The 27,973-nt window shown below is 41.8% G+C and overlaps 1 protein-coding gene and 1 long non-coding RNA gene across 5 annotated transcripts in view; one reads left to right on the top strand and one right to left on the bottom strand.

Moving 5' to 3' along the window:
- Positions 1-27,973, top strand: part of ARL3 (ADP ribosylation factor like GTPase 3) — a 32,224-nt gene extending 4,251 nt beyond the window's left edge. Inside the window, exons 2-6 of one of the 2 annotated variants that reach the window (XM_055559949.1) lie at positions 1,671-1,814; positions 7,859-7,975; positions 17,022-17,072; positions 18,645-18,830; positions 27,704-27,973. In XM_055559949.1, coding sequence (XP_055415924.1) covers positions 1,671-1,814; positions 7,859-7,975; positions 17,022-17,072; positions 18,645-18,830; positions 27,704-27,751 — 546 coding nt within the window. In that variant the 3' untranslated portion in view covers positions 27,752-27,973. Of the gene's footprint in view, positions 1-1,670; positions 1,815-7,858; positions 7,976-17,021; positions 17,073-18,644; positions 18,831-19,329; positions 19,589-27,703 lie in introns of those variants that run through there. The other variant, XM_055559948.1, reaches the window with a different exon arrangement.
- On the bottom strand, positions 18,760-27,210 carry LOC129636511 (uncharacterized). Of its 3 annotated transcripts, none has more exons than XR_008706971.1 (4): positions 25,507-25,643; positions 24,865-24,986; positions 19,611-19,836; positions 18,760-18,895 (listed from the first exon to the last, which is right to left on the bottom strand). It is a non-coding gene; the product is annotated as an uncharacterized LOC129636511 (long non-coding RNA). The 3 variants fall into 3 exon arrangements; XR_008706972.1 differs by lacking the exons at positions 18,760-18,895; positions 19,611-19,836; positions 25,507-25,643 and adding exons at positions 23,036-23,170; positions 26,113-26,176; positions 26,406-27,210; XR_008706970.1 differs by lacking the exons at positions 18,760-18,895; positions 19,611-19,836 and adding an exon at positions 23,036-23,170.

Genomic DNA, 27,973 nt, shown 5'->3' with positions numbered 1-27,973 from the left:
TGTTTAATGTACCAATGTGATAAGTTCCAGCTATTTTAGAATTTTATTGGAAGGGGTAATGAGGACATCTAATCAGGAACTCAGAAGGAATAGTACAATGTATTTTCCCTGTTCTTAGCCTTTTTATATCACCAGTCCCCTGAGGATCTCAGAATTCTAATTTTAACTGTTCTGAAAGGTGGTATTATAAATGAGTGATTGCAATGTAGCTAATAGAAGCTAGGGAGATTGCTCATAAATAGAGTTTTAAAAAGGAATAGTGTCAAATAATTCAAGGCTGGATTAGATGAAAAGAAAAAAATATGCCATTAAAAAAAAATTTGCTTATCTTTTTTTGTTTGTTTCAAATCTGTTCATTCTCTATTCTCAAAATCTTGTGGAATAGAATTTGTCTCTTAAACTAAACCTTACATTTTATTGCTGGTAAAAATTGAGGCATGGAGAGATTAATGTGATCAGTGTGACTACAAGACTAGAAGTGGTAAACAAAGTGTATCTGAAGCAGAAAGGAATTCTTTATAATTATGCGTATTTGCGTATCATTGTCCAAAGTCTCAACTGATGAAAATTATTTCACAGAATTAGCATTTGATCTTAGTGAACCGACTGGTTTGAGTTATTTCCTGATGCAAAGTGGATAAAAACATAACCATTTTATATCATTTTAAGACTCAGTTTGAAGGAATTTCCACTTGGGCTGGGAGATTAGATTATATGCCCTTTAAACTCTGGGGTTCTTTGATTCTTGATGTAACTATGCCTCACTGGAAAATGATTGTCAGCTGCAAGACACAACAAATAACTATCTTATAAGAGTTTCCTTATGTTTTTAGCTAAAAAGCAACATGACTTATTTCCATCCATTAAAAGAATAATAACAAAAACGAGAAATGAAAATATTTGATTACTAGTCAAAAATATCCTGGTTAAATTTTGATATTTTTTGCTTCCAATATGACCTTTCAATTCCTCAATGTCTCTGTTGTATTAAATATTCGATTCTTCATCTGAAGAACATAGATAAACCTGTACTGTGCAGGTATCCTGTAAGGGTCATGTGAAAGTTAGAAGATGATAGAGTATTTTGAATGATGAAGGCTTAAACAAGAACTGAAACAAAGTCTTTTTTCTAAAAAGCCCAAGTACAATTTTCTGCGACTTTTTGAACTAGTACCTTGAAATCGTGCATTAACTTGGGTGGGTAATTCTGTTTAGTTCAGCAACTATCATGGTGTCTAATAAGTGCCAGGCATTGTGGGAGATGAAAGCTGTAGTCCTTACCCACAAGAAACTTCACTCTAGTATAAAGGAGAAAAATACAAAAATCAGTTTCCTACAGTCAGACATGGTGAGTGCTGTACTCTTAAGTGTATATAAAGGGCTTCAGGAATATGAGTTGGTTACAAGTACACACTCCCAGGAGATCTAGGGTAACTGCTAAGCTGGATTAATAAGAGCAACAAGAATAAGCTAAGCTATTTATTAAGTTGCTGAATTCACTAAAGTGCTTCTGCCAAAAACATATACGCAAATGGAATAAATGATGTTAAAGTGGGTAACAATAAGCTCTCCACAACCAAGAACTCTTGTCAAGGAGAAGACGTTCAGATACCCAGTAATATCAAAGTCAATGCCCCCAAAATAATCTCTGTTCTTCATGGTTGTTCAAGGGCTTACTCTCAATTCTGCGCAAATTGAAAAGTGCACCAGACCAGGAGGTGAGAATCCTTCTCCTGGGCTTGGATAATGCTGGCAAGACCACTCTTCTGAAGCAGCTGGCATCTGAAGACATCAGCCACATCACACCGACGCAGGTGAGCTCTGCCTCGCCCCAATGCTTGCATGACACATGGAAGATGCTAATAGCAAGTGAAAGACAAAATGGGGAATAGAGTTGTGTCCGTTTGTAAGTTTTGTTACTGAGAAAAGTCTGTGCAATTTCAAAATAATCTCATATTTCAAAAACATATCAAGACATCCCATTTATATGAGATAGTTAAAGTAGTCAAATTCATAGAGACAGGAAAGAGAACAGTGGTGATTAGGGAGCTGGAGATGGGGAGGGATGGGGAGTTATTGTCTAATGGACATAGAGAGTCAGAGTTGCAAGATGATGGATGGATGGCAGTGATGGTTACACAACAGTAAACCAAACTTAAAAAAGGTTAAAATGGTAAATTTCATGTTATGTATATTTTACAACAATTTTTTGAAAAGAAATCATTTAGATGTATATTTCTATACATATCAAAACACATCAGATCCCTCAGATCTAAGTGATTCCTTTTTAGAAATAGCCCTATCTTCTCTGATTTTGAAATCAATACATGTAGAAAATACAGAGAGCACATGAAGGGAAAAAAAAAAAAAAAACAGAGTACCCTGAGAAAAACCACTTTTAGTATATATTTTTCAGACTTCATAAATATAAATGTATGTCAATTTTTAAAAGAAAAAAACCCAATTTTTTAATTTTATTTTAAAAAAATTTAATTATTTTTTTTTTTTTATTTCCTTCTTTTTTTAAAATTTTATTTTATTTTTAAACTTTACAATATTGTATTGGTTTTGCCAAATATCGAAATGAATCCGCCACAGGTATACATGTGTTCCCCATCCTGAACCCTCCCCCCTCCTCCCTCCCCATACCATCCCTCTGGGTCGCCCCAGTGCACCAGCCCCAAGCGTCCAGTATCGTGCATCAAACCTGGACTGGTGACTCATTTCATGTATGATATTATACGTATTTCGATGCCATTCTCCCATATCATCCCACCCTCTCCCTCTCCCACAGAGTCCAAAAGACTGTTCTATACATCTGTGTCTCTTTTGCTGTCTCGTATACAGGGTTATTGTTACTATCTTTCTAAATTCCATATAAATGCGTTAGTATACTGTATTGGTGTTTTTCTTTCTGGCTTACTTCACTCTGTATAATAGGCTCCAGTTTCATCCACCTTATTAGTACTGGTTCAAATGTATTCTTTTTAATGGCTGAGTAATACTCCATTGTGTATATGTACCACAGCTTTCTTATCCATTCATCTGCTGATGGACATCTAGGTTGCTTCCATGTCCTGGCTATTATAAACAGTGCTGCGATGAACATTGGGGTACACGTGTCTCTTTCCCTTCTGGTTTCCTCAGTGTGTATGCCCAGCAGTGGGATTGCTGGATCATAAGGCAGTTCTATTTCCAGTTTTTTAAGGCATCTCCACACTGTTCTCCATAGTGGCTGTACTAGTTTGCATTCCCACCAACAGTGTAAGAGGTTTCCCTTTTGTCCACACCCTCTCTAGCATTTATTGCTTGTAGACTTTTGGATCGCAGCCATTCTGACTGGTGTGAAATGGTACCTCATAGTGGTTTTGATTTGCATTTCTCTGATAATGAGTGATGTTGAGCATCTTTTCATGTGTTTGTTAGCCATCTGTATGTCTTCTTTGGAGAAATGTCTATTTAGTTCTTTGGCCCATTTTTTGATTGGGTCATTTATTTTTCTGTAATTGAGCTGTAGGAGTTGCTTGTATATTTTTGAGATTAGTTGTTTGTCAGTTGCTTCATTTGCTATTATTTTCTCCCATTCTGAAGGCTGTCTTTTTACCTTGCTTATAGTTTCCTTTGTTGTGCAGAAGCTTTTAAGTTTAATTAGGTCCCATTTGTTTATTTTTGCTTTTATTTCCAATATTCTGGGAGGTGGGTCATAGAGGATCCTGCTGTGATGGATGTCGGAGAGTGTTTTGCAAAACTATGTTCTCCTTCTAGGAGTTTTATAGTTTCTGGTCTTACGTTTAGATCTTTAATCCATTTTGAGTTTATTTTTGTGTATGGTGTTAGAAAGTGCTATAGTTTCATTCTTTTACAAGTGGTTGACCAGTTTTCCCAGCACCACTTGTTAAAGAGATTGTTTTTAATCCATTGTATATTCTTGCCTCCTTTGTCAAAGATAAGGTGTCCATAAGTGCGTGGATTTATCTCTGGGCTTTCTATTTTGTTCCATTGATCTATATTTCTGTCTTTGTGCCAGTACCATACTGTCTTGATGACTGTGGCTTTGTAGTAGAGCCTGAAGTCAGGTAGGTTGATTCCTCCAGTTCCATTCTTCTTTCTCAAGATCGCTTTGGCTATTCGAGGTTTTTTTGTATTTCCATACAAATTGTGAAATTATTTGTTCTAGCTCTGTGAAGAATACCTTTGGTAGCTTGATAGGGATTGCATTGAATCTATAGATTGCTTTGGGTAGTATACTCATTTTCACTATATTGATTCTTCCGATCCATGAATATGGTATATTTCTCCATCTATTAGTGTCCTCTTTGATTTCTTTCACCAGTGTTTTATAGTTTTCTATATATAGGTCTTTAGTTTCTTTAGGTAGATATATTCCTAAGTATTTTATTCTTTCCATTGCAATGGTGAATGGAATTGTTTCCTTAATTTCTCTTTCTGTTTTCTCATTGTTAGTGCCTAGGAATGCAAGGGATTTCTGTGTGTTGATTTTATATCCTGCAACTTTACTATAATCATTGATTAGTTCTAGTAATTTTCTGGTGGAGTCTTTAGGGTTTTCTATGTAAAGGATCATGTCATCTGCAAACAGTGAGAGTTTTACTTCTTCTTTTCCAATTTGGATTCCTTTTATTTCTTTTTCTGCTCTGATTGCTGTGGCCAAAACTTCCAAAACTATGTTGAATAGTAATGGTGAAAGTGGGCACCCTTGTCTTGTTCCTGACTTTAGAGGAAATGCTTTCAATTTTTCACCATTGAGGATAATGTTTGCTGTGGGTTTGTCATATATAGCTTTTATTATGTTGAGGTATGTTCCTTCTATTCCTGCTTTCTGGAGAGTTTTTATCATAAATGGATGTTGAATTTTGTCAAAGGCTTTCTCTGCATCTATTGAGATAATCATATGGTTTTTCTTTTTCTTTTTCTTTTTTTTTTTTTGGTTTTTATTTTTCATTTTGTTAATGTGGTGTATTACATTGATTGATTTGCGGATACTGAAGAATCCTTGCATCCCTGGGATAAAGCCCACTTGGTCATGGTGTATGATCTTTTTAATGTGTTGTTGGATTCTGATTGCTAGAATTTTGTTAAGGATTTTTGCATCTATGTTCATCAGTGATATTGGCCTGTAGTTTTCTTTTCTTAAGCTTACTTCTTATTTTATTTTTATTATTTATTTAGCTGCTCTGGTTCTTAGTTGCACTATGTGGGATCTAGTTCCCTGATCAGGGAACAAACCCAGGCCCTCTGCATTGGGAGCACAGAATCTTAGCCAGTGGACCACCAGGGAAGTCCCTGCCCATATTTTAAAATCCAGTCTCATCAACCCTCCTCTTTCCTAAGGCTAAGCAAGCAAAAGCCAAGGCTGGTGGTACTCCCAGCATGGATGTTGCAGACAAGTCCTGCCTGGAAGAATCCTAGTAGGCTTCTTTAGGTCTCCTTTCCTACAAGGAATCCTAAGAACACTTGACCTTTGGCCAGGCCTTTGGGCTTCCTAACTAATAACATCCCTCTTAGTCTTTGAAGTGTTTGAACAAGAGGTTTTAGCAAAACCAGAGTTGCTTAGCGTTTTCTGTCACTGTCCTGCGATGAGCTCGATGTCATGTTTGAATGGCTGTGCTGGTGTGTATACTCGATGGCCAGCGAGTCTTACTGATTCGCAGCTCTTTACAGAAAAGTCATTTCAGCTGCTACCAAATGAGCAATTTTACAGCTTCTGAACAAATTTAATGTATAGCCTGAGGAGGAGCAAATTACAGTAGTCTAGCCTAGACAAGCTGAAAACACCTATTAGTGTGTCAGGATTTCTGCCAGAAAAAGAAGAACTAAGTTTTTTATTTTTTTTAAGTATGAGAGAGGCTGTCTCTCTCAAGAGCACCACTGAAATGAGGAGGTCAACGCTGAGAGCAGGAACATGAAGTCCTAGTTATGGACCCCAAGTTCCAGTTCTAATTTTCAGGTTCTATTTGATCTGTTACTATATTACGCCAAGGTTTTGTATTTAGAACAAATGTATTTTTGTATTTAGTCTTCTAAAACACACCTATGATGTGTTTTTGTTTTATATTAGAAAAAATAATAGATGCTCATGGTAGTAAATTTAAAATATGTAAATATGTAAAATCAAGAAACTAGATATCACCTATAATGCCCAGTCAGACATACCACTGTTAACATTTGAAACTATATGCTTTTAGGCTTTTTCTTTCCCCATATATGGTGGGTATGTTGAAAATAAAAAGTGAAAAATGGCTCATACTATTTTACTATTAGTAAAAGAGTATACTATTTTGTATCATCTGTTTCACTTCATAATAACATCTTTCTACGTTGTTCTGTATGTCAGTACTAATACAGTACGTGTCTCTAAATGTTTGCACCCATTCATTATTATTTCCTTAGAATAATTTCAAGTAGATTTGTTAGGTTTGGTGACTTACAGACTTTTAAGGCAGTTAACATATGGTCAAATTCCAGGATCTACTCTTATTTATTCCCTCATTCCAGAAAGGATTCACTGTTACTGGGTCTGACATTTAATAACGTAGTTAAGTGTGGGATTTTTAAATGCATAAAAGTGGTTTTGAAAATGAGTCAGAATGAAGCTACCTTTTACAATAAGCATAAACCACTTCCCTTAAGAGTTCTAAAGCTTCTAATTTACTCAGTCATTGGCATTTTCAAGGCGATGTAGTCAGCATCATCCCCAGTTGTCCTCCAGTGACTGACTATCCTTGCTGGAAACTGGGTGGCTATGTTCCCCTACCCTTGCCTGTGCCTTGTCCTTCGGTGCTGGCAAGCTGCCAGGAGAGGCAAATGTTTGTGGCGGCATATCCAGACCCACCTAACTCCAGCTCTTTTGGATGAAATGTCACTTCTATGGGAGCAAGCTGTTGATCGGGTTTTTCAAATCCTGATTTCATTATGTCGTTCTTGCCAGAAGATTTTTTTTCTTTTTCTTTTTTTATTCTTGCTTATAAAATGCCTTCTCTTCAAACCCCAAAGTTCTTGTTAGTTTGTTTCTCTGCACCCCAACTGCCAGCTCACCATTCTGTCTGCCCCTGATTGGTTCACCTGCTCCAAAGTTCCACCTGGCGTCACTGTCCTGAAAATGAATCCTTTCAAGTTCATCAGAGATACCTATTAAAGAACAGTTTCATATGTTCATTTTGTTTGTTTTCATCACCACCCGCACGAGGAGTTTGTAACTACTCCAGTTACAAACCAGCCTCCCCCTTCGTGTCCTGAGTTCAGCTCCTTCCTTTTCCTGATCAGTTCATATGAGGGAAATTTCTTTCATTTTGAGTTGCTTTTGAAGAATCCAGTCTTCCAGACTGTAGCTCTTGACTCTTTAAATTTCGCATTAGTTCTGTTCTGTTGAGTCTGCAGATTCGGCTTTGTTTGTTAGTTACATGTAATATCCTGTTAAGTGTTACCATCTTGAGGACTGATGGGGATTGGAGGTGGTTTGGGTTGATTATCTGAGTAATTCTCATTCTCAGTAGTGGCATGCGTGTGTGTGCACTCAGCATGATGTCATGAGCACCGACTCCGCCCCGAGTGATGGGAACATGTGTAAATACATTTTTATTCCCTATCAGAGCAAACTTTTTTCAATATCTGTTTCTTATCCTGCAGAGTATCTCAGAATTAATAAATAACATAGCTGGTAAATGTACCTTTGTCAGAAATGTGATCTCGAAGTCTAGTAAAACTTGGTATGTTTTTTGTAACTGAAGGATAATTGCTTTACAGAATTTTGTTGTTTTCTGTCAAACCGCAACATGAATCAACCATAGGTATACCTATATCCCCTCCGTTTTGAAAAAACTTGGTGTTTTTGTTTCAGGGTTTTAACATCAAAAGTGTACAATCACAAGGTTTTAAACTGAATGTCTGGGACATTGGCGGACAGAGGAAAATCAGACCATACTGGAGGAATTATTTTGAAAACACTGATATTCTTGTAAGTACTCCTTCAGATTCATCAGTTCATAATCTCTTCTGCCCTGTCTTACTAACATTTACCCTGTAATGATCTATCCTGTCAATAATTCCATCGCCACAACATTGCTCTCTGTCACAATGAATTTATAGCAGACAGATTGTGGAGCTTTGTGTAAGTTATTTTGCTGTCGCTCAGTAACAGTGTTGTGCCCACACCCACCCTGGCAAATAAAGTATTTACTAATTACCATAGTGATTGGAACAACAGAAAAGTCAGAAGAGTGAGCCACTGACTCTGTCACTCCAAGAAAATCAGTAAGTCATGGTATATCCCAAAGAGAGCAATCAAGATAGTGAAGGTCCTAGAAACCAGGATGTATGAGAAATGGTTGAAAGACCTGAAGATGTCCTTCCTGGAAGAGAAAGTGCTTAGAACTGTTTCCAGTTAGTTTCATTGTGACTAGTTCTAGAGGACCGGTCAAGGAGCCCTTTGGGGATTGTTAGGGTTTAACACAGAATAAGGACAAAATTTCCTATAATTATGACTGTCCAGAAGTAGAAGAAGCTGCTCACGCACTGGGATTCCCAGCTCAGGCAGCATTCACGCAGGCAGAGGCTGAGTCGAGCTCCCCGCTCACTGCCAAGTTCTCTAGAACTACTGTTTTAGGATTCTTGGAAATTTCACTGTCTATGTATGAGTTATCCGATACTTCAGTCTCAGCTCCTTCAGCTCCCCTCCAGTGAGCTTGTCACCCACCCCACCTCAGCCACTCACTCTCATGGTCATACCCTAAAACCAGGGCCTCTCGTGAGCTTGGGTAGGAAAAAATGTTGCATAATATTTCCATTAACCTTTGACTGAAAGCTTGAATTTAATTATGATGAGGGACAATAAGCTGCAAAACACATTGATATCTTCAGAGCCAATAGAACTCGCCTTGCATCTCAGACAGCTTCCCTCTGTAAGACTACTTCCTAACAGGTCTCTTTCTACCGGCTCACTCCTATCAGCGTGCACACATCCTGTAGATGCTCTTGTTTAAAACAAAGAACTCGTCGTCCTGTACATCCCCCCTCTAGACAGTGTCCCATTCCTCAGCCTCTCTTTATAACAAGCTCCTTGAAAGAGTTTTCTGTGCTCTCTGTCTTCACTTCCTCTCCCTGCAGGCATCGGAACCCTCCATTCAGGCTCACTGAGAATCCTTAGTGCCGAGGCCCACGTTCAGGTTTCATTACTTATCTCACTTGAACTGTCAGCCCATGGAACAGAGCTGGAATGCTCTTCTTGAAGCGCTGTCTTTCCTTGGCTTCCAGAATTCCATTTTGTCTTGGTTTTTCTCGTCTCACTGGCTTCTTGTTGTTGTTCAGCTGCCCAGTCGTGTCTGACTCTTTTCGACCCCATGGACTGCAGCACACCAGGCCTCCCTGTCCCTCACCACCTCCTGGAGTTTGCCCAAGTTCACGTCCATTTCATTGATGATGCCGTGCAGCCATCTCATCCTCTGACACCCACTGCTACCCCTCCTCGATCCCCATCACTGTCTTCTCCTTATCTCCCAACCTCCAAATGTTGGAGCGCCCAAGTTCAGGCCTGTGCTTTTCTTCTCCAAGTCTCAGCTTAGGTGACCTCATCCACTTCCAAGTTGTGAATCACCACCTACGTGCTGGTGAGTCCCAAACTGTTCTCTCCAACCCTCAACTCAGTTTCATATACAGCCAGCTAACTATTTGACATCTGCACACTGGTGACTAGTAAGTCCCTTCAATCTCAGTGTGTTGAAAGCCAAATTCCTATCTTCATCCACCCGTTCCCAAACCTGCTTCTCCTCCAGTCTTCTCAGTGAATGGCAGTCCCATTCATCCCCAAACATTGGACTTATCCTGGGCCCCTTCTCCTCTCACTCCCCGCCTCTGCTCTGTCAGCCAAACCTGTCAGTTCTACCTTCAGAACGTTTCTGGAACCTGCCCACTTCTCTCCACCCCTACTGCTAGCGTGCAATGGTTGCTGCAGTTTCATTCTAACCAGTTTCTTAAGTTCTGCCTTGCCTCCCCGAAGTCTCTCCTCAACACCATAGCTGTAGTGATCCTATCAAAACATATGCTTCCCAGCTCAGAGTAGAAGCCAAAGTTCTTGCAGTGGCCCACGAAGCCCCCCAGCTGCTGGCTTCTCTTCCCCTCTGACCCGGCACCAGCCACACTGGCCTCCTTGCCATTCCTAGAATACAGGCATGCTCCCACCTCCTGGCCTTTGTCATCACTGTTTCCAATGGTAGAATTCTTTTTCCTTAGATTTTCTTGTGGTATAGTCCCTCACCTCAGGCACATCTTTATATATTACCTTTCTCCCCCACTGGAATGTAAGCTCCATGAAGACAGGAACTTTGCCTTTTTTTTCCCCCAACTGTTGTATCCCCAATGTTTAGAAAAGTACCAAATAAATGAAATGGATCATCATTATAAATGGATTCCAACATTAGGTAGAATGTGAAGGTCTATAACTTCTAAATTCCCTTTCAGCTCTCAGGTTCTGTGGTTCTGTATCATTGTGGTCAGGTCCAGGGGCTTATTAATTCTGTGAACTGGATGGAGCATCTGCTTCACAGAGGGTTTATGAGAAATGGTAAATTCATTTATTTATCACAATTCTTAAATGGGAAATAATACCAAAATATAAAATTGAACTATCATCAAATCAGTAGACACAGTTGAGGTACTGAGATGGGCATCACAAAGGCTCATCATATTTCTGGCCTGTGGTGAAGGTAAGTTCCAGTATATTCCTGGTGCCAAGTTGAAGATTTAAATGGATAAGAAGATGAGACATATCCATCCATCCATTTATCCATCTATTCAGCCAACTATTCTACCAAAATGTATTATATACCTTCTAGGAAAACAGAAGAGAAATGTTGGGGAGAAAAGAAAAATTTTCCCTTTAATACAGAAGGAGACTTCTTCTGTAATCTCAAATAATGTATCTGGCTTTGAAATATCATTTTAGAAATTTTCAAATATATGTAGAGGTCAAAAAGTAATGTAATGAAACCCCATCATTCAGCTTCCTTAATTTCTCTTTTGACAATCTTGTTTCATCTCCCCTACCACCACTTTATTTTTTTAAGTATTTTAAAGCAAATACAAGCCATCATATTATTTCACTTACAAATACCTGAAATGTAGAAATCAGTCTTTAAATTGTGATACGAAACTACATGTTAGAAAAACTAAACATTCAGTCTTTCAAATCCCAAAAATCAACAAGGAAACTCCTGGAACTACTAAGTGATTGTAGCAAGTTTGCAGGATATAAGGCTAGTAAAAAAAAAGCTATAGATTCAAGTCAAATCATTATACCATACACCTTAAAGAGTGCTCTGTGCCAATAATATCACAACAAAACTGGAGGGAAGAAAAAGCTATAGATTCTCTTTTGCTTTTTTGAGTCAAGAGTACGGGAACAGCAGGTGATTGAGAGAAATCACAGTTCTATCTGTTCACCTGCTCCATTAGGTACTTTGAAAGAAATGTCCAAATAAGAGCTGTATATAAGGACGTTAATGTCTGTAAGGCTCCATGAAAAGGTCTCAGAAACTTCTAGGTCAGGGTAACTTTAAATTATTCTAACACGTTGAGGATGGACTACAAGGGAGTTGTGATATGACCCTGGATTCTGCACTCCCCATTAGCTGAGAGAGCATCTGGGAATTATCATAAAATCAGTTCAGAATAACCCTACAGGAGCTTTCTCCAGCTATACTGCACTGTATCCAACAATATTTTGGATTCAGAGTCAAACCTTTTGTTATTTTCCAGTGTTGTTTGAGATTAAACAAGTCTTGAGGAGCAGCTGAGTCCCCAGGGTTAGATTCTAAGGCCCTGTGACTCTTAGCCTGTCTGCTCGATTTGTAGCAGCTTGGAGTGGCAGTGGTGATGGGTTATATTGGTTGTTTGTCTGTATTTAATAGTCTTCCACTGTTGGTTGAAAAGACCTATTATCCTAGACTCCACGCTGCCTAGAAGAGCAGGGTTGAGGCTTGACACATTTCGTTGCCTGGTTAACTCTTTTCAATTCTTTCTAGAGTGCCATAATAGATTCTTGCTTTAGAGCGGGTGTCGACAAAGTGATCCAGCCTGCCTCTTGTTATTGTATAGCTCGTGAGCTAAGAATGGTTTTCACATTTTAAATTATTGGGAAAAAAAATCAAGAGAAGAATAAGATTTTATGACACTTGAAAATGATATGAAATTCAAATTTCAGTGCCCATAAATAAAGTTCTTAGAACACAGCCATGTCCATTTTTTTTTTTTACATACTTTTTATGGTTGCTTTTGCACTGCAACAGCAAAGTTCAATAGTTGAAAAAGGTTGTATGGGCCACAAAGCCGAAAATATTTACTACCTGACCCCTTACAGAAAGAGTGCCAACTCTCACTTTCGAACATTGTATGTTTCTCTAGAGGTTTGAAAGAATCAGAGCAGCTCCTAAAAGTACAGAGTTATTCTCAGGAATGATGACACTGAGAACATCTGACTTCAGCTTTATTAATTTGGGGGAAGTGACTAAGAAATTAACCCTGAGGTATGACAGAAGGGAGGGTATAGGATGCCTTCCCTTTCTCTCATGCCAGGAAATAACAGCCTTTTGATAGGTTAAAAGCACATCACTTTTTTTCAAGGTATATGTTAATATTACTACCAAACTCCATTTACTTTATCATTATTAGTCTTATGTTTAAGCACAACGTAGTTTATAAAATTTGTCATCATTTCCATATCCAAATGACATCAGGTGAGATGGAGCTCCACAACCGTCTCTTGTATTATCTCCATCATATCAGCGCTCACACTTTGAGCATCAGCACTCCTAGAGCACATATAACTGAAAGCCGCAGATTATCCAGAAAACTTCCTTGTCAGTCAGGTTCAGCCTCCTTTTAGACTTTTGCTCAGGCTATCAATAAAAAAGCCACACTTTTTAGTGTCGTCTCTTCTTGTCTCCGCCTACCCCTCTGGTGGAAGAATACTTAGGAGCAATAAATTGGCCAAAAGGTGGCAGCAGGAGGGAGGAGGCCCAGAACCAAGAGGAGAAACACAGAGCCCTCCATGCACATGCTGGATAATCAGTCTCCAGATAATGCAGAGTTGGCTGAACTTCCATCCAGAAGAAAATCTTTTCCTCTAGGTGATCTTCCCTCAACCAAATAGAAATGTCAAAGTTGTTGCCAATGAAGATGTGAATTGGCTTTGTTTAAAGCATCATTCTCATTCTGAGTGCCATGGATTATAAGTTTTAGAGTAGGTTTATGACAATTTTTGAAGATCCATAGTGTTTTATAAGATCAGTTAAAAGCACTGTATTTAACTTTCTCTGATACTGAGTGTTTTTTGATTATTTGTTTTTGGATTAAATTTAAATATATATATTGCATGACTAGCTTAACACCTATGTTATTTTTTTTAACACCTATGTTATTAATGAGAAAAAGAAAGGAAGAAAAAGAGGCTCTTCTTAACCATAGCAGGGAGCTTCCCTGATGGCTCAGAAGGTAAAGAATCTCCCTGAAGTGCAGGAGACCTGGATTCAATCCCTGGGTCAGAGAAGATCCCCTGAAAAGGGAATGGCAACCCACTCCAGTATTCTTGCCTGGAGAATCCCAGGGACAAAGAAGCCTCTGTCGACAGGGTCGCAAAGCGTCGGACACGACTGAACAGCTAACACTTATCCTTAGCTATTGCCCAGAAACACACTTGCATGAAGAAACTGGGCGGCGCTGGGGAGGGGGTTACCAGGAGAAGCATGTGCCACCACAGAAAAACAGATTTGTGGGATCACTAGAGACTGGCTTGTGCTTATGACTTTTTCACTTGGCCCTTTTAATAAATGGGGCAGTGTTTTATAGCCTTCCTCCTGGAATTATGGTATGGTAGTTTTCAAATTTCATAAAAGTTATGTGAGAAAAATGCTAAATGATAGGGAGAATTTATGTACAGCTTAGGAAAATCCTCCTTTTGAATCTTTTAATGAAAATGTTTTTGTGAAATTTCATGTCAAAGCCATAAATAGCAAGTAATTTGAAAGTGAAAGTCGCTCAGTCATTTCTGACTCTTTGCAACCCCATGAACTATACAGTCCATGGAGTTCTCCCGGCCAGAATACTGGAATGGGTAGCCTTTCCCTTCTCCAGGGAATCTTCCCAACCCAGGAATTGAACTGGGTTCTCTTGCATTTCAGGTGGATTCTTTACCAACTGAGCTATCAGGGAAGCCCAACAAGTAATTTAGCAAGTAATTAAAAGTTAAAACTTCCTTCTTATTGACTTTAAGCCTCTGAATTCTTTGGTATTTGACTGGTCATCTTTCTTTGTCTACTGTTAAAACTCTCTTTCAGTTTCTGTTTATTCTCTCCCATCTATCTGTTTTTAATCTTATCAAACATTGATTTTTTTTTTTTAAGTTTATTTATTTATTTGACTTGGAGAAGGCAATGGCACCCCACTCCAGTGTTCTTGCCTGGAGAATCCCAGGGATGGGGGAGCCTGGTGGGCTGCCGTCTATGGGGTCGCACAGAGTCGGGCACAACTGAAGCGACTTAGCAGCAGCATTTATTTAACTGCATCAGGTCTTAGTTTTGGCATGCGAACTCTTAGTTGCAACATGTGGGATCTAGTTCTCTGACCAGGGATCGAACCGCGACCCCCTGCTTTGGAAGTGTAGTCTTAGATACTGGACCACCAAGGATGCTCCAAACACTGATTTCTTAACTGTATCTTTTTTTTTTTTTTTTTTGGCCTCGCCACACATCTTGTGAGATTCAGTTCCCTGACCAGATATTGAACCTAGGCCCAGGCAGTGAAAGCCTTGGATCCTAACCACTAGACCACCAGTGAATTCCCATTACCTGTATCTTTAGTTGTATTCTCAGCCTCTTCTACTGTTACCATCTTACTCACACCGTTTGCTCCCAAACACATGTTTTCCTGCTTTGTAATCTGAGCCCAGATCTCCCTCCTAGGCATCATCTTCTTCCCTTGCCTGAGTGAATATCATTTTAATCCACTCTAGACTCCCAAGAAGTTCTCATCAGATCTTTTGTATTGAGGTTCACCCATTGCATTCCTTCTTTCTCCATCTGTGTTTATACTGTGTGTGCTACTTTGAAAATATGAGACACACCAGTGGAAAAATAAGCTACCGGCATGTTCTGCAAAGTGAGTTATCACACAGTATCAAATTTTGTATGTCTGTGGTATGCAATGACATTGAGTCAGAGTAATATTAACAATAACAATAATAAGACTACAAATAAGTACTGAGACCAAACACATCCATCCTTCCTCTTCCTGTGATTCTCCATGAAGGAAACACAACTGGAAACATGGGGTAGTCTTCAGAGAAAAGGCTGAACCTGGTCCCTGGTATAATGTTTAACACTAGCGACTCTAAATGCAGTGCAGCCCGGCAGGCTACAGTCCATGGGGTTGCAAAGAGTCGGGCACGACTTAGAGACTAAACAACAATAACTTAAGCAAAGGAATTTTAATTTTTTTTTCTTTCAAGAGAGTGCAAGTTTTCAGAGTAGCACAGAATTATAAGCCTCCTAAAGGTGGGAGCTGAAGATTGTTTTTCATTGTGTTTTTAAATGAATATGTTATTTTAAAAGGATGTTTCCCTTATGCCGTTAAATAACAATTCTAACTTCCTAATTTTGATAATTTTTAAGATTAGCAACTGGGAGAACATTTAATACACTGATTTTAAAAAGGACTACAAAATTATCTACCTAATTTTCTTCTTAAATTTCCATATGAAGAAGAATTAGAAGAGAACTTTCATAGGAAATTAAAATAATGAATGTTCTTGGGTTCTGTAACTATAGGTGATTTTTCTTTCTTTTTTGGTCTTACCTAATTTCCCTTATTGTTATATCGATGTTATTTATGCAATAAATAAAATACAGTGATGAGAGAGAAAGCTTGGGATTTGTAATTTACGGTAAATCTCAAAACTTCTCTTACTCTGGCAAAGCCTCTACACCTGCTGTTTCCAGTATTTGATCTTAACCTCCCAGCCTCTGAAGGTGGGAATGGGAGGGACATCACTGGAACCTGAAGACAGCTAACAGTTCATAATCAAAATGGTACTTCCCGAAGGATGACGTTCAAGCACTACAGGATTTGTAAATGCCTCCAAGCACCGTCCCTTCCGTTTTGGGACACAGAACAGCAGAGTGTTTAAGAACAACTGAGGGGACTTCCCTGGTGGTCCAGTCGCAAAGACTCCATGCTCCCAATGCAAGGGGCCTGGGGTTTGATCCCTGGTCAGGGAGCTAGGTCCCACTGCTGCATGCTGCAACTAAAAATTCCACAACTAAGATGTGCACAGCCAAATAAATAATTTTTTTAAAAACTGGGTACTTTACTGTCACGTATGCCTGAGTTTGAATCTCCTTTTTGTCATGTACTAGATGTGACTTGGGCCAAGTTACTTAACTTCTTTGGGCTTATGTTTATTTATGTATAAAATGGGATAAAAATGAAATCTAGGGACGTCCCTGGTTGGCTGAGTAATTAAGACTCCATGCTCCCAATGCAGGGGCCTCAGGTTCATTCCCTAGTCAAGGAACTAGATCCCAAACACTGCAACTAAGAGTTTGCATGTTGCAACTAAAGATCCCGCATTTCACAATACAAGTAGACCTGGCATAGACAAATGAATTAAAATAGATATTAAAAAAAATGAAATCTGTCTCATGGAGTGATAATGAGGATTAATAACGTAAATCTAGGATAAAGAATGCTTAGTGAATTCCCATTAAATGCAGCTATTTTTATCCTGCTTGGCTCACCTTCTTACTTGGGAGCTTTGCCGGAGGTATCTTCTGGGCATCTTAATGAATTAATCAGTTTATTTTGTGTCCGTTGTTGACACGAGTGACCAGCTCAGTTTCTGTATGCTGTGCTAACATGAACTCTGCCGATGAGGAATCATCTGCTCCTTCACTGGAAACTGCCCTGTCTTTTTCCATATCTGCTCATTGAAATAACCTTCTTCTTTCACTTTACAGATATATGTAATTGACAGCGCAGACAGAAAAAGATTTGAAGAGACAGGTCAGGTAAATAATTGTTCTGTTGAGATATTTCCCAAACAACTGGGTATTCATTAATCAACTTTGTAAATGTATAAGAATGAGGAAAAGTATTTTTTGTTTAACCTCTGCAGTTTAGACAAGACAGTCATTCTGGCAAGCAGGCAAAATACCACTTGCCTAAAAAGAAATTAGTTGAGAATTCTTTAAACAATTTTTCGTTTATTTTAGTTTTAATCAAATTAAATAAACAGGATATAAGCAAATGGAACTTACCACCATGCCCAAAAGCTCTCCAGGTTTCTTCCCAGGCCACAGAGAAGTGAACCCAAAGGACAGTTCACCTACTATTTCTGTGTGCATTTTTTTTCAATACCAACTTAATTGATCCAAGGGTAACTTGGACAAATTAGAAGGTATGGGAAGAAATATGCAAGCCGTGACTAAGCTGCTCTTCTTCCCAAGCCAAGAGATAGGTATACTTTGAATATTGCTTCCAGGGCAGGGTGCATGTCAGCGTGATTACATGATACAGTTAGCAAATGCAATTTTACATAGAGATGCAGTGGATATAGACCATTTTACCCAGGCTGACTACTAAGTGAGCAATAGCATGGAGGTCTCTGGGGAAGCGTGCTTATGTTTTTACATTTTAGTACAGCCCTTGGCCAGTGACCTAAACTACCACACACGGCCTTCCAAAGGTAGCAGTCCCCACGTTCATGTTCCTTTTCCCTGGAAATTAGTTTGAGAACTCGCCTGGAGACAGCCCTTCTCCCTTCCATACCTCGATGATTTCTGGACCATCACTCATGTGAACCAGCGCTACACATGAACTTGGGGCTGAAAGGTGTCAGACAGGGATCTGCCCGTCAAACCATCCAGTTCTCTCTGACAGCTCCAGTGTTTTAAGTGGCCAAAGTGTGGATCGAGGGAGGAAGGGGTGGGTCCTGGCTTTTAGGTAAGTATATACCTTCTCCTGGACTTGTTGCAGACAGAATTAACATACAGTTTAGATCCCAAACAATCACCTAAAACTCAGAGACCTTGTCAGATAGACTAACACAGTTACTTTAGGATGTGGGTTTGAGGAAATGTAATGCACACGCATGCATGTTTTGGAGATAGAGATTGATGAACCAGAATTATAGTCTCTAAAGCAACTGTCATTTTTATTAAAGTTTTTAAAAAATATATATGTATCTGTACATATATACATATGTATATGTGTATATATATGCATTGAAAGTTATTTGCATATAATAACCTTGGGTAAGTTTTAAATGTCTAACCACAACTTTTGTTCTCCCTTGAGTTTCTCTAAGTATGATTTATGAATCCCCCTATAACAGAACTACTTTATTAGTAGGAGTACATGCAGATTCCTAGGCCCTGGCTTAGACTTTCCAAAGTCACCATCTTTGGGGTGGGCCCAGAAATCTGCCAGGGGATTCTTCCACACGCTCAAGTTTGAGAACCACTGCCCTTGAAAGTTACTAGTTGATCAGCTTAACTTTTATTTAGTTTCAATTAGAAGTGCATGGTTAAATATCATAGATTTCGTCCCCCCCTTCCCCATCTATTCCCCAAATGATCCAGGAACTAGCTGAATTACTGGAGGAAGAAAAGCTAAGTTGCGTGCCCGTGCTCATCTTTGCTAATAAGCAGGATCTGCTCACAGCAGCCCCTGCCTCTGAAATTGCAGAAGGACTGAACCTGCACACCATCCGCGACCGATTCTGGCAGATCCAGTCTTGCTCAGCTCTCACGGGAGAGGGCGTTCAGGTGAGGTTACCGGAGGGCTCGGTCACCTGGCAACCAAGGTAGCCTGTCTCATTGGTTGCACGGATCTAGATAGAAAAAGATATGAAACAAATAGCCTTTGATGGGCAGATGAACCATTCCAGGATGTGGAGGGCCTGGAGGCGTCTGATTCTTTTCTACTTAGCAACCAATCTGATATCATTAACTGGTCCAGGAAAGCCAGAGATAAACCACCCCACACAAGCAACAAGCTGCCCCATTGGGGAGGAGTTCTGAACAGAAGATTTCAAAACTGCTTTCCCAACTCTAGGATTTTCTGATGACTGGGCTGAGGGTTTTGAGTTGACTCTGCTATTATGGATGCTAATACCAGTGCTCTGTTACCTGGCACTGTCAAGGTAACAGAGCCATCAACCACACACTACTTATCCTAGAAGTGTTTCGTTTTTTTCTGTTGGCTGTCTCCACTACCCTCAGGGTTGGTGTCTATTTCCTGCTACTTTGTGTTGGTGTCCCACAGGGAGGCTTCTGCCGCCTAAAAGCCTTACGCTTTATACCGAGGAACTGTGTACCGGAAGAGCAGGCTCCCCTTCATTTGATATTAACTTGGGACAGAACACGATGGTAACCCAGACACCAGAGAGGCAGTATCCTCAAAGAATGATCAACAATTGCAGCTCTGATGCATCCTGCCAAGCAACCTCAAGCCAGTCAACCCTTAGAGTCAGCCCTCTAGGACCACTTCTTGATTCTGAAGCCCCCAGCATGCCCCATACGCCTCATTTTCAACATCTGGTATACCTGCCAGGGTGGTGATACAGCGCTGTGAGAGCGGGACAGGACCACCCCAGGGCGCCGTGAGGGGACAGCGCCGAGAGGGGCGGCGTCTCCCCTCATTGCCGGAGGGCACGTGTCTCTGGTGGTGTGGCCAGTTTGCTTTTCTATGGTTTGGTGTGTTGGGTTTGGTCCTCCATCGTTGTCCGGCAGCCTCTTTCCATTTCCCTCCTAACACGCTTCTTCCCTTTCCCTGCAGATATTTGACAAATGTAATTGCTTTTATCTCCAGCAAATAATCACTTCCTAGAGTTATCTCACTTGTTCCATCTGTGCGCTGCCTGTTTTTTTCCCTTTGTGTTACACAAACTGCCAGGGCCCCTCTGTGCTTTGCCGCTGGATCTGACGGCAGACCAGTTAGCACAAGACAAGCGCCCCTGCTCCAAACCCTTCCATACCTGCTCTCAGAAGCTCTTGGGGTGTGTGTATGTGTGTGTGTGTGTGTGTGTGTGTGTGTGTGTGATGTAGCCACAGGTGGTTTCAGCTATGTCCCCAAAAGGGAAGCTGGAGCTCTGTGAGTCTCTGTGAGATTTAGGTTTGGGGAGGCGGCAAGTGTTAAGTCTCATCTATTTCCTTTCTTCTTTACTAGATTGTGGTTATAAAGCAATATATTCTTGGGAATTACCTGGCGGTCCAGTGGTTAGGACTCTGTATAGGGGGCCCAGGTTCGATCCCTGATCAGGGAACTAAGATCCCACAAGCCCCACAGTGTGTTCAAAAATAAATATGTACAGCAATATATTCTCATTGTTAATCATATCAAAGTACTGCTGCTGCTGCTAAGTCGCTTCAGTTGTGTCTGACTCTGTGCGACCCCATAAACAGCAGCCCACGAGGCTCCCCCATCCCTGGGATTCTCTAGGCAAGAACACTGGAACGAGTTGCCATTTCCTTCTCCAATGCATGAGAGTGAAAAGTGAAAGTGAAGTCGCTCAGTCGTGTCCGACTTTTAGCGACACCATGGACTGCAGCCCACCAGGCTTCTCTGTCCGTGGGATTTTCCAGGCAAGAGTACTGGAGTGGGGTGCCATTGCCTTCTCCGTCAAAGTACTACATAAAATTAAAAACTAAAAAGTTCTTTCATTTCCTCTAATCCCACTCAGCAATGAAACAATCATTAATAGTTTTATTCTTCTTAGGTCTCCCCTATAAAATTACAGTCACATATATGGTTGTATGTGTCGATCAGGTTTTGAATTAACTGGGTATTTTTCAGCTTAATTTACAAGTTGGTCCAACAAGTCTGTTACAACCCAGGATGTTTTTGCATAGGTAAATTCTGATCATTTTAGTTAGCTTTTTACTTTTAAACAAAAATCAAGTTTTACCTAAAGTATTTCTCTCAATTGTGCATAAGATGGTGCTCATTGGGCCTAGGGTTATTTTGGTGAGGGTAAAGGCCCAGGAAAAGAAACAGCTTTCTTGTGTTTATACAGACCACTTCAGCAAGAGGACTATGCCTCTCTAAAATTGTTTAGAGCCCAAATATAGAAAGTAGAGGATCTTGAGTTTGGGGACTCTAAAGGTGGAGCTTAAGAAAAGAAATACATTTTGTATGCATACTCCTAAGAAAGTGGGAACTGACAGCTGTGTGATCTTTTCTTCCTTGGCCAGAGTGTCAAAAGGAAGAAAAAGCAAAGCTGGAACTAGCAGTGAGGCTCTTGTTTCTTCAGCCAGCCTTAGGGATATGAAAAGGAGGAACTAGGGTCCCCTTGAATCAGTCTTTAGAGGATCTGTATTCAGGTCAAGGGGGCTTCCTCAGAGGAGGTGGGAGGACGCAGTGGTCATTGTCTTCCCAGCCTACACCCCTCCCACCCTGGCTAGGCAGAGATGAGAATGGACTTCCTGCTCCCAACTGTCGATCTGCCATAGAAAGGGAGTTCCCTTTAAGCCACAGGATCTTCAGGCTGGGAAAGAGGCCTGAGCTACTGGACAGAGGGTGGGGGCAGGCAGGAATCAAGTCAGACAGTCCTGTATGGTTTGATTTTGTTAGAAAATTCTTCCCAGATCAGGGACCTTCAGCAACTAGGTTCACAGGAAGTGAGAGATCATGAGAGATCCAGCAAAGAACCATGAGCTAGAAAAATAATGATCTGATATGGAGGAGAAATAGTTTGAAGGTCACTTAATTAGTTTAGTAGATAGTACCATGGTGTATAGAATTGGGTAGTTAAGACTGGGATTTCAAGGTTAATGAGATTAGATTATGGTTAATAGAATGATATAAATTTAGAGAATTTAACCATTATTTGAAATGGGTTATTTAATAAAAATGTTAATTAAGAAGGGAATCTGCTGTCTATTGTCCTTTAATGGCAACCTTTGGGGACTGGAGAAAGGTCGTGGAGTTTTCTGTGGAAACAACATTCACTGTGAGGCACTGATTGACCATGTCCCTCTTAGGTAATACCTTTGACCTAAGCTCTTGCCCACTCAGCCAATTTCTTGTTTTTCATTTGAAAAAGAGTTATGTAGAATTCTTTTCCCTGCATTGCTTAGTTCAAGAGCAGGCCTTTTAATGACTCGTACTAATTAAGGCTTTAAGTATTCCTAAAAATGAAAGACTTTACTTTCAGACAGAGATTCTGTGAAAAAGTTACTTAAAATTCCTTAACTTCCTATCTCATCTTCTCATTCTTCCCTCCCCACCCATGGCCCCCATGAAAGCTGGTCAGCAATGGGGAGAGCTACCAAAATGCTCAGTCGTGATAGGGGTTGAGCAAATGGGACCACAGCCCTAATGACCCTGAAGGAAAATATACAGAAGTCAAAAAAAAAACAAACCTGGAATTTCCGTTGCTGTTCCAGATAATTAAAAACAAGTGTCTTTTTACATTGTGTTTATGTGTATGCCTGATCAAATGCATTTGCGAAACCTGTCCTGTGCTGATAAATAACCCTGGAGTGGGTGAGTCGGGGGAACAGATCTGCTAGGTGAGGAGACTACTCGGGCAGGGAACTCACTTCTCCTTAGCCAAGCAGCTTAAATACATGATTCGAGATTGTGGAAGTTAGTGATTCCTGAGGTGGATTTCGGGTTCTTGTTTTACCTGATATTCTGATGGCAAATACGTGCAGTCGTTATAAGGAGGACAGGCAGTCCCTGGCTCTGGATATGGAAATTGGCTTTTGCAGGTTTCTAGAGAGTTGGGAACCGGTCTTTGTTTGCCTGACTGATGTTGATGAGGAGGCAGCCCATCAGGTAATTAAAGCAGGTTTTCAGGGGAAGCTGTTGAGAGCAGAGGCAGGTAAGGGGCACTAAAAGCTGAAGGAGAGCATCAGTCTTGGAAACTCTGCCAGGGAGAGAACCCCATAATCCAGAGGAGTGGTCAGAGAGACCCAGTTATGTCAAGCACATGAAGGCAGGGCAAAGGGAGACTGAACTGTGTCCAGGAGGGAAAAGCCACGGCCCCCTCCAGCAGAACCCCTTGCAAACACGGGGCAGCCTCCGTCTGCATCCAGGGTTGCCAGGGCTTCTCGTAAACAACACCTAACCCTGGGACTCTTCTCTGCTTTTCCCTGGGTGTCTGGAAAACAGTGAACAAAGGATCTGGCTGAGAGTCAGAGAAAGGTGTAGAGAAATCAGTCCCTCTTCCACCTGCAGACCTGAATGTGAATCCCAAACCACAGCTCTCCCTGGCGGTGGTAGTTTCAGGTGTTTGAAGACATTGCCTCCCCAGAACATTGTGTGTGTGTGTGTTTAATTAAAATTACACTGCTTTAGAATTTCCTTTCAAAGCAGAGATCAGCAGTTTCAACCTGGGCTCTAACCTTAGTCATAACAGAGATCGGCCTACACCAGTAGCTTCAAGCTGGCAGAAGGTTCTCCTGGGTATCGCTCTCCACGCCCCCACCTCACATCCATACCTTCTTTTCACATCGCTCCCGCATGCCCTGTCTTCCTTCTCCGAGCAGGAGCCGTAATCCGGCTCACAGAGCTCTCTCCTTCACAGAAAGGGCCTCTAGCAAGGGCCTCTAGCCATCTGAGTCCTGCCGTGTGAGCTGTCCTTCGGAGTGCCTCACAGATGAACTCTAAACTAGCCCAGGTTCTTGTTTTTGTTTCTTTTTCCTTGATCCGAGGGAAACTTTTTTTTTAATATGCCAACAGAATTTCAATATTTTTTAAAAAAAAATAACATTTACAACTTCTTTCTAGGCCTGGTTCAGTTATTTTTGACTCCCAGGGTGTATGGAACTGCTTATCTGCAAGTCAGACCTCAGGTTTATTTTTAAATTTTCAACCCTCTCTGTAGACGAGGAAAGCAAGCTTGGGTCATGCAATTTTGCTACCTCTCTGGGGCAGTGCCTTTTGTCACCAGAAAAAGTATTAACAGCAAGCAGTATTTTATGTATGCTGCCTCCAGCTGCTCCTTGACCCTGGGGGCCCAGTGGCACAAAGGAATAGGCTGCATTGCTCAGCACGGGCCTGAGCAATTACTAATGTGACGGTGTAGTCCTCGTGGCATTAAACAACCAGACCCACCCAACCATGGCTGCCACTGCTCCCTTCCTTCCTACCACTGAGCAGTGACGGATGCATTGCAGAGAGATCAGAGTATGAGGGTGCACTCTTCCCATAGAAAGGGCATCATGCCTTTAATCCCGAAATGGAGAGATCTGTGATCAAGTAGGTTTCCACCCATGTGGTTAGGGGCCACCTTCCATTTTTCCCAGTGGTTAGTAGGGAATAATCCCATGACATGGTAGAAGTTATTTCCTCTGCAAGAGGCCAGAGAAAGCTCAGTATTTGAGGTTCAGCGTCTCTCCTTAGTCTCTAGTATTGAGTTGAAGCCAATCAATTCAAATTCAGTTTCAGCAAGGTTGGTCGGGGGGAGGTGCAGTGGAGGAAGAAAGGGAGGACTACACTATAAGATTGTCAGCCCTGTGAGGAAGATCCAGTTTGCAGAAATTTGGTCAAACCAGTTGACAGTAAAGGTTCAGCCCCTAAACAAACCTACGAGTTCATTTCCTTCTTTGGAAGCAGAGCAGTAACCTGCTTCAGGTAAACTATCACCTTTTTCTCAGTCATCTGTTTGAAAGAAAATCAAAGCCTTGCTAAATTAAGGCCCAAGTGATGTGGCTGCTGATTTAAGGTTCCTCCTCTTGCAATGATGTTGTCTCTAAAGAGAGAGATTCCGCTGGAGATGGCAGGCTTGCAGAGAGTTAATATGCTGGGATCGTGCTGTGATATAAAAATGTAGGATTCCACAAGTATCAGTACCTGGCAACCTAGGAATCTTGAGAGGTGAGTGGCCAGAAACAGCTTCTGGCACCTTCAGAGCTGCAGCAGAGCCACGCCGGGTGCTTGTCTGGGGCTGTTCCTTCTCATGCCCCTGTGTTCAGCTGAAAGTCATATGAAAAAAAACTGCAGTTGCTCCCTCTGCCAACTTGAGGGTAAGCGCAGCTTCTCCCTAAGCCTGAGGCAGAGCTCTTCCCCCGGCACTTGCTCTCAGTCATTGAGAAATGGTCAGTGGTGCACTCGCGCGGGCACTGGAACTAGATTGCCTGGGTTCACAGCCCGCCTCTGCCACGCATTCTTCTGTGCCACCATTTCCTCATCCCTAAGTACCTACTTCAGAGGGTTGTTACAAGGATTAAAAGAGATCAATTAAGTGTCTGCTGCTGGGTTGGGAAGATCCCCTGGAGGAGGACCATGGCAACCCATTCCAGTATTCTTGCCTGGAGAATCCCATGGACAGAGGAGCCTGACAGGCTATGGTCCATAGAGTCGCAAAGAGTCAGACAGGACTGAAGTGACTTAGCAGGCAGGCAGGCCAGCCATCATGCGAAGTTCTGTAAACACCACCCCAAGCCAGTCTGGCATGGACCCTCCCCTCAGGAATCTTTCCTTGCCAGTGGGCACCTTCGAGGTAATATCCTTGTTGACTGTTGCCTCCCTGACACCTCCCAGCTCCAGTTCAGGTCCTCCTCTGGGCAGTAACAGGAAAGGCACAAACCCCCAGCCTCCAAACACTTTAGACAGAGCAGCCTTCCTGAACCAGAGCGGAGTTAAGTCTTCCCAGCTTCCCACACTCCAGGTTGCAGGCAGCAGCTATGGAACGTGCCCCCGCCCCGCCCCGCCCGCCAGCAGGTCAGCTGGTGGGGCCCGACCTCTGAGCGCCCTCTGCTGGCAGGACTGGGGCTCTCACACACATCTGGAGGACACTGCCCCTCAGCAGGGCTCCCCATTCAAATCCCCTCTGCCTCCATAACAGATACCTAGTAGAAAGCTGCCCCTCACCCTCCACGTTCTGCCTTGGGTTCCTGCAGCTGAGTAAATATTTTTCCTATCTCTTTGAGGGCATTCATGTTGAGTTACATACAATAAAAGAAGCCCAGCCCCCTCTGTAATCAGCCGTAAAACAAGAGGGAAGACAGTATTCAGTGGGAACACTGCTCTTGATTTCTCTAAGATGATTTGATAAAATAGTGCAAGTCTCTATAGATCAGGAAATATTGAGGTACGCACCTTTGATGGTGTTTGTGCGGGTTCCTACAGATGGAAAGTGCCACGTAAGTGCTGAGCTATTCACCTTCGAAGGCAAAGAGAAGATGGTTATCTTATTCATCTCTCTTTTATTTGTAAAATCTTTTTTGTCTCCTGGCAGGTGATCTTTTTTTTTCCTGGAAACCAATTAGCTCCTAAAATTAAACATCCTTCTCTTTAAATTAGTCCTTTTCATAAAAATGGTCTTAAAATTGGCCTCAGCTTTTCAGAGTAAGCCGCTGACCCAGTTGTAATCGGAGTCCACCCTCTCTCACCTCGCCATCCCCCCTACCCCGGTCCCTGCTGCTGCCAGGTGCTGTCCACCGTTGTGAGGTTTTGTGCAGTGGGCCATGGCCAGCCTCCTCTAAGGTCTGCTCTGGGACAGCCATCAGATATTCTGCTTCTCCCAACCAAGTGCTCTGATGGCAACTGGCGGAGTTTTAATCACTGTAAATTCAGGTTATGGTCAGATTAGCCAGGAGATAGGATGCCTGCTGGTTGTTTTGCCGTGATGTATTGTTTATGGGATTAATGCTCAGAATGGCCAAGGGTGTCAGCTGATATTTATTACTTTAAGCTGTCTCAGCTGTTCAGGTTCAACGACTAGCTCCCTGGTCACAGGAAATGCAGGGCTGTGAATGTCATGTATGCCCTGAGACGTCTGTGTGTGACAGAAGCAGGGGAAAATGGGGGGGGTGCCTTGCAGGAGCCTCCTTCGGTTTTATTCTGGGCTTCTGAGAATTCCGCGCAACTCTTGGGGTCACACAGACTCTGGGTAAAGAGTGAGCTTTCAGGGATGGCTCCTAAGGGGGTTGAAAAAGAGGTCATCTCTGGTGGGCCTGGGATCCACAAGATACGCCACCTACCAGGTGGCTGTACGTAGACATTGTGTGGATTTTACCTCTGTCCTCCTCCAGCCTTCTAAGAGAGGACACGTTCAAGGTTACTGTGCCTTTAAGGGAACCTTCTCCCCAGTCCCTCTGCTTGGTACTGCTTAAAGCTGCAAGAACCGGGCCAGGCCCCTTTAAACCTTCCCTGGTGCTGCACAGAGAGAAATGAATACACATTGCCCCAGTGTGTGTCTAGTAAAGCGCACTGCAGTCGGTTTGTTTTTCCAAAAAGAAATTTAATTTAGCCCAAGTGTACACTGTCACACTGTAAACACACCGGGGCACCAGAAGGGTGGCTGATTATTGAATTTAATGCCCTAGCAAAGGTCAGCTTTTAGAAAAAGCCAAAAATGGCTGGAATCTGTCCTGATAGCTCCTCAGTCAGGCCTGGGATCCAGGCAGATGTGTTTATTTTTTCAGAGAGAGTTCCTGAGGACCCATCTCAAGTTCAGGCTCTTGACACTCCCCCTCCCGTCTCCCTTCAACCTCTCAGAGGCCTCCCCACTCCTCCCTAGGAGGTCACTGTCCCTGGTCACCCAGGTGGGCCCCTGGGGCAGGCAAGTGCCATTGAGCCCGTGGCTGGGGAGGGAGGACCCAGGATCCTCTCTCTTTCCCCTCGAGGGCTGGAGTGTGTGGTGCCTTACTTAAAACTAACACTGCCTATCTACCCATTTCCCTCAAAGGACGGCATGAACTGGGTCTGCAAAAATGTCAGCGCAAAGAAGAAATAAAATCTCGACAAATGGAGATGCGGGAGCTGAATTCTGTCCTGAAAAACACTAATTTGCTGCTTTCTGACCAAATGTTTTTCCATCTGTGTACAGCTACAGCTGTATGAAGAGAAGGAGCAACACCATTTAAAAAGAATCCCCATTCCAGCCGTAGATTTAACTGATCTCTGAGGCTCAGTATCATTTTTCAAATAAAGGAATTATATTATTTCTTCTGCATAA

The sequence above is a fragment of the Bubalus kerabau genome, chromosome 22 (genome assembly GCF_029407905.1).
Source record: "Bubalus kerabau isolate K-KA32 ecotype Philippines breed swamp buffalo chromosome 22, PCC_UOA_SB_1v2, whole genome shotgun sequence".
NCBI classification, from domain to species: Eukaryota; Metazoa; Chordata; class Mammalia; order Artiodactyla; family Bovidae; genus Bubalus; species Bubalus kerabau.
This window is presented reverse-complemented; position numbering and strand designations above follow the sequence as displayed.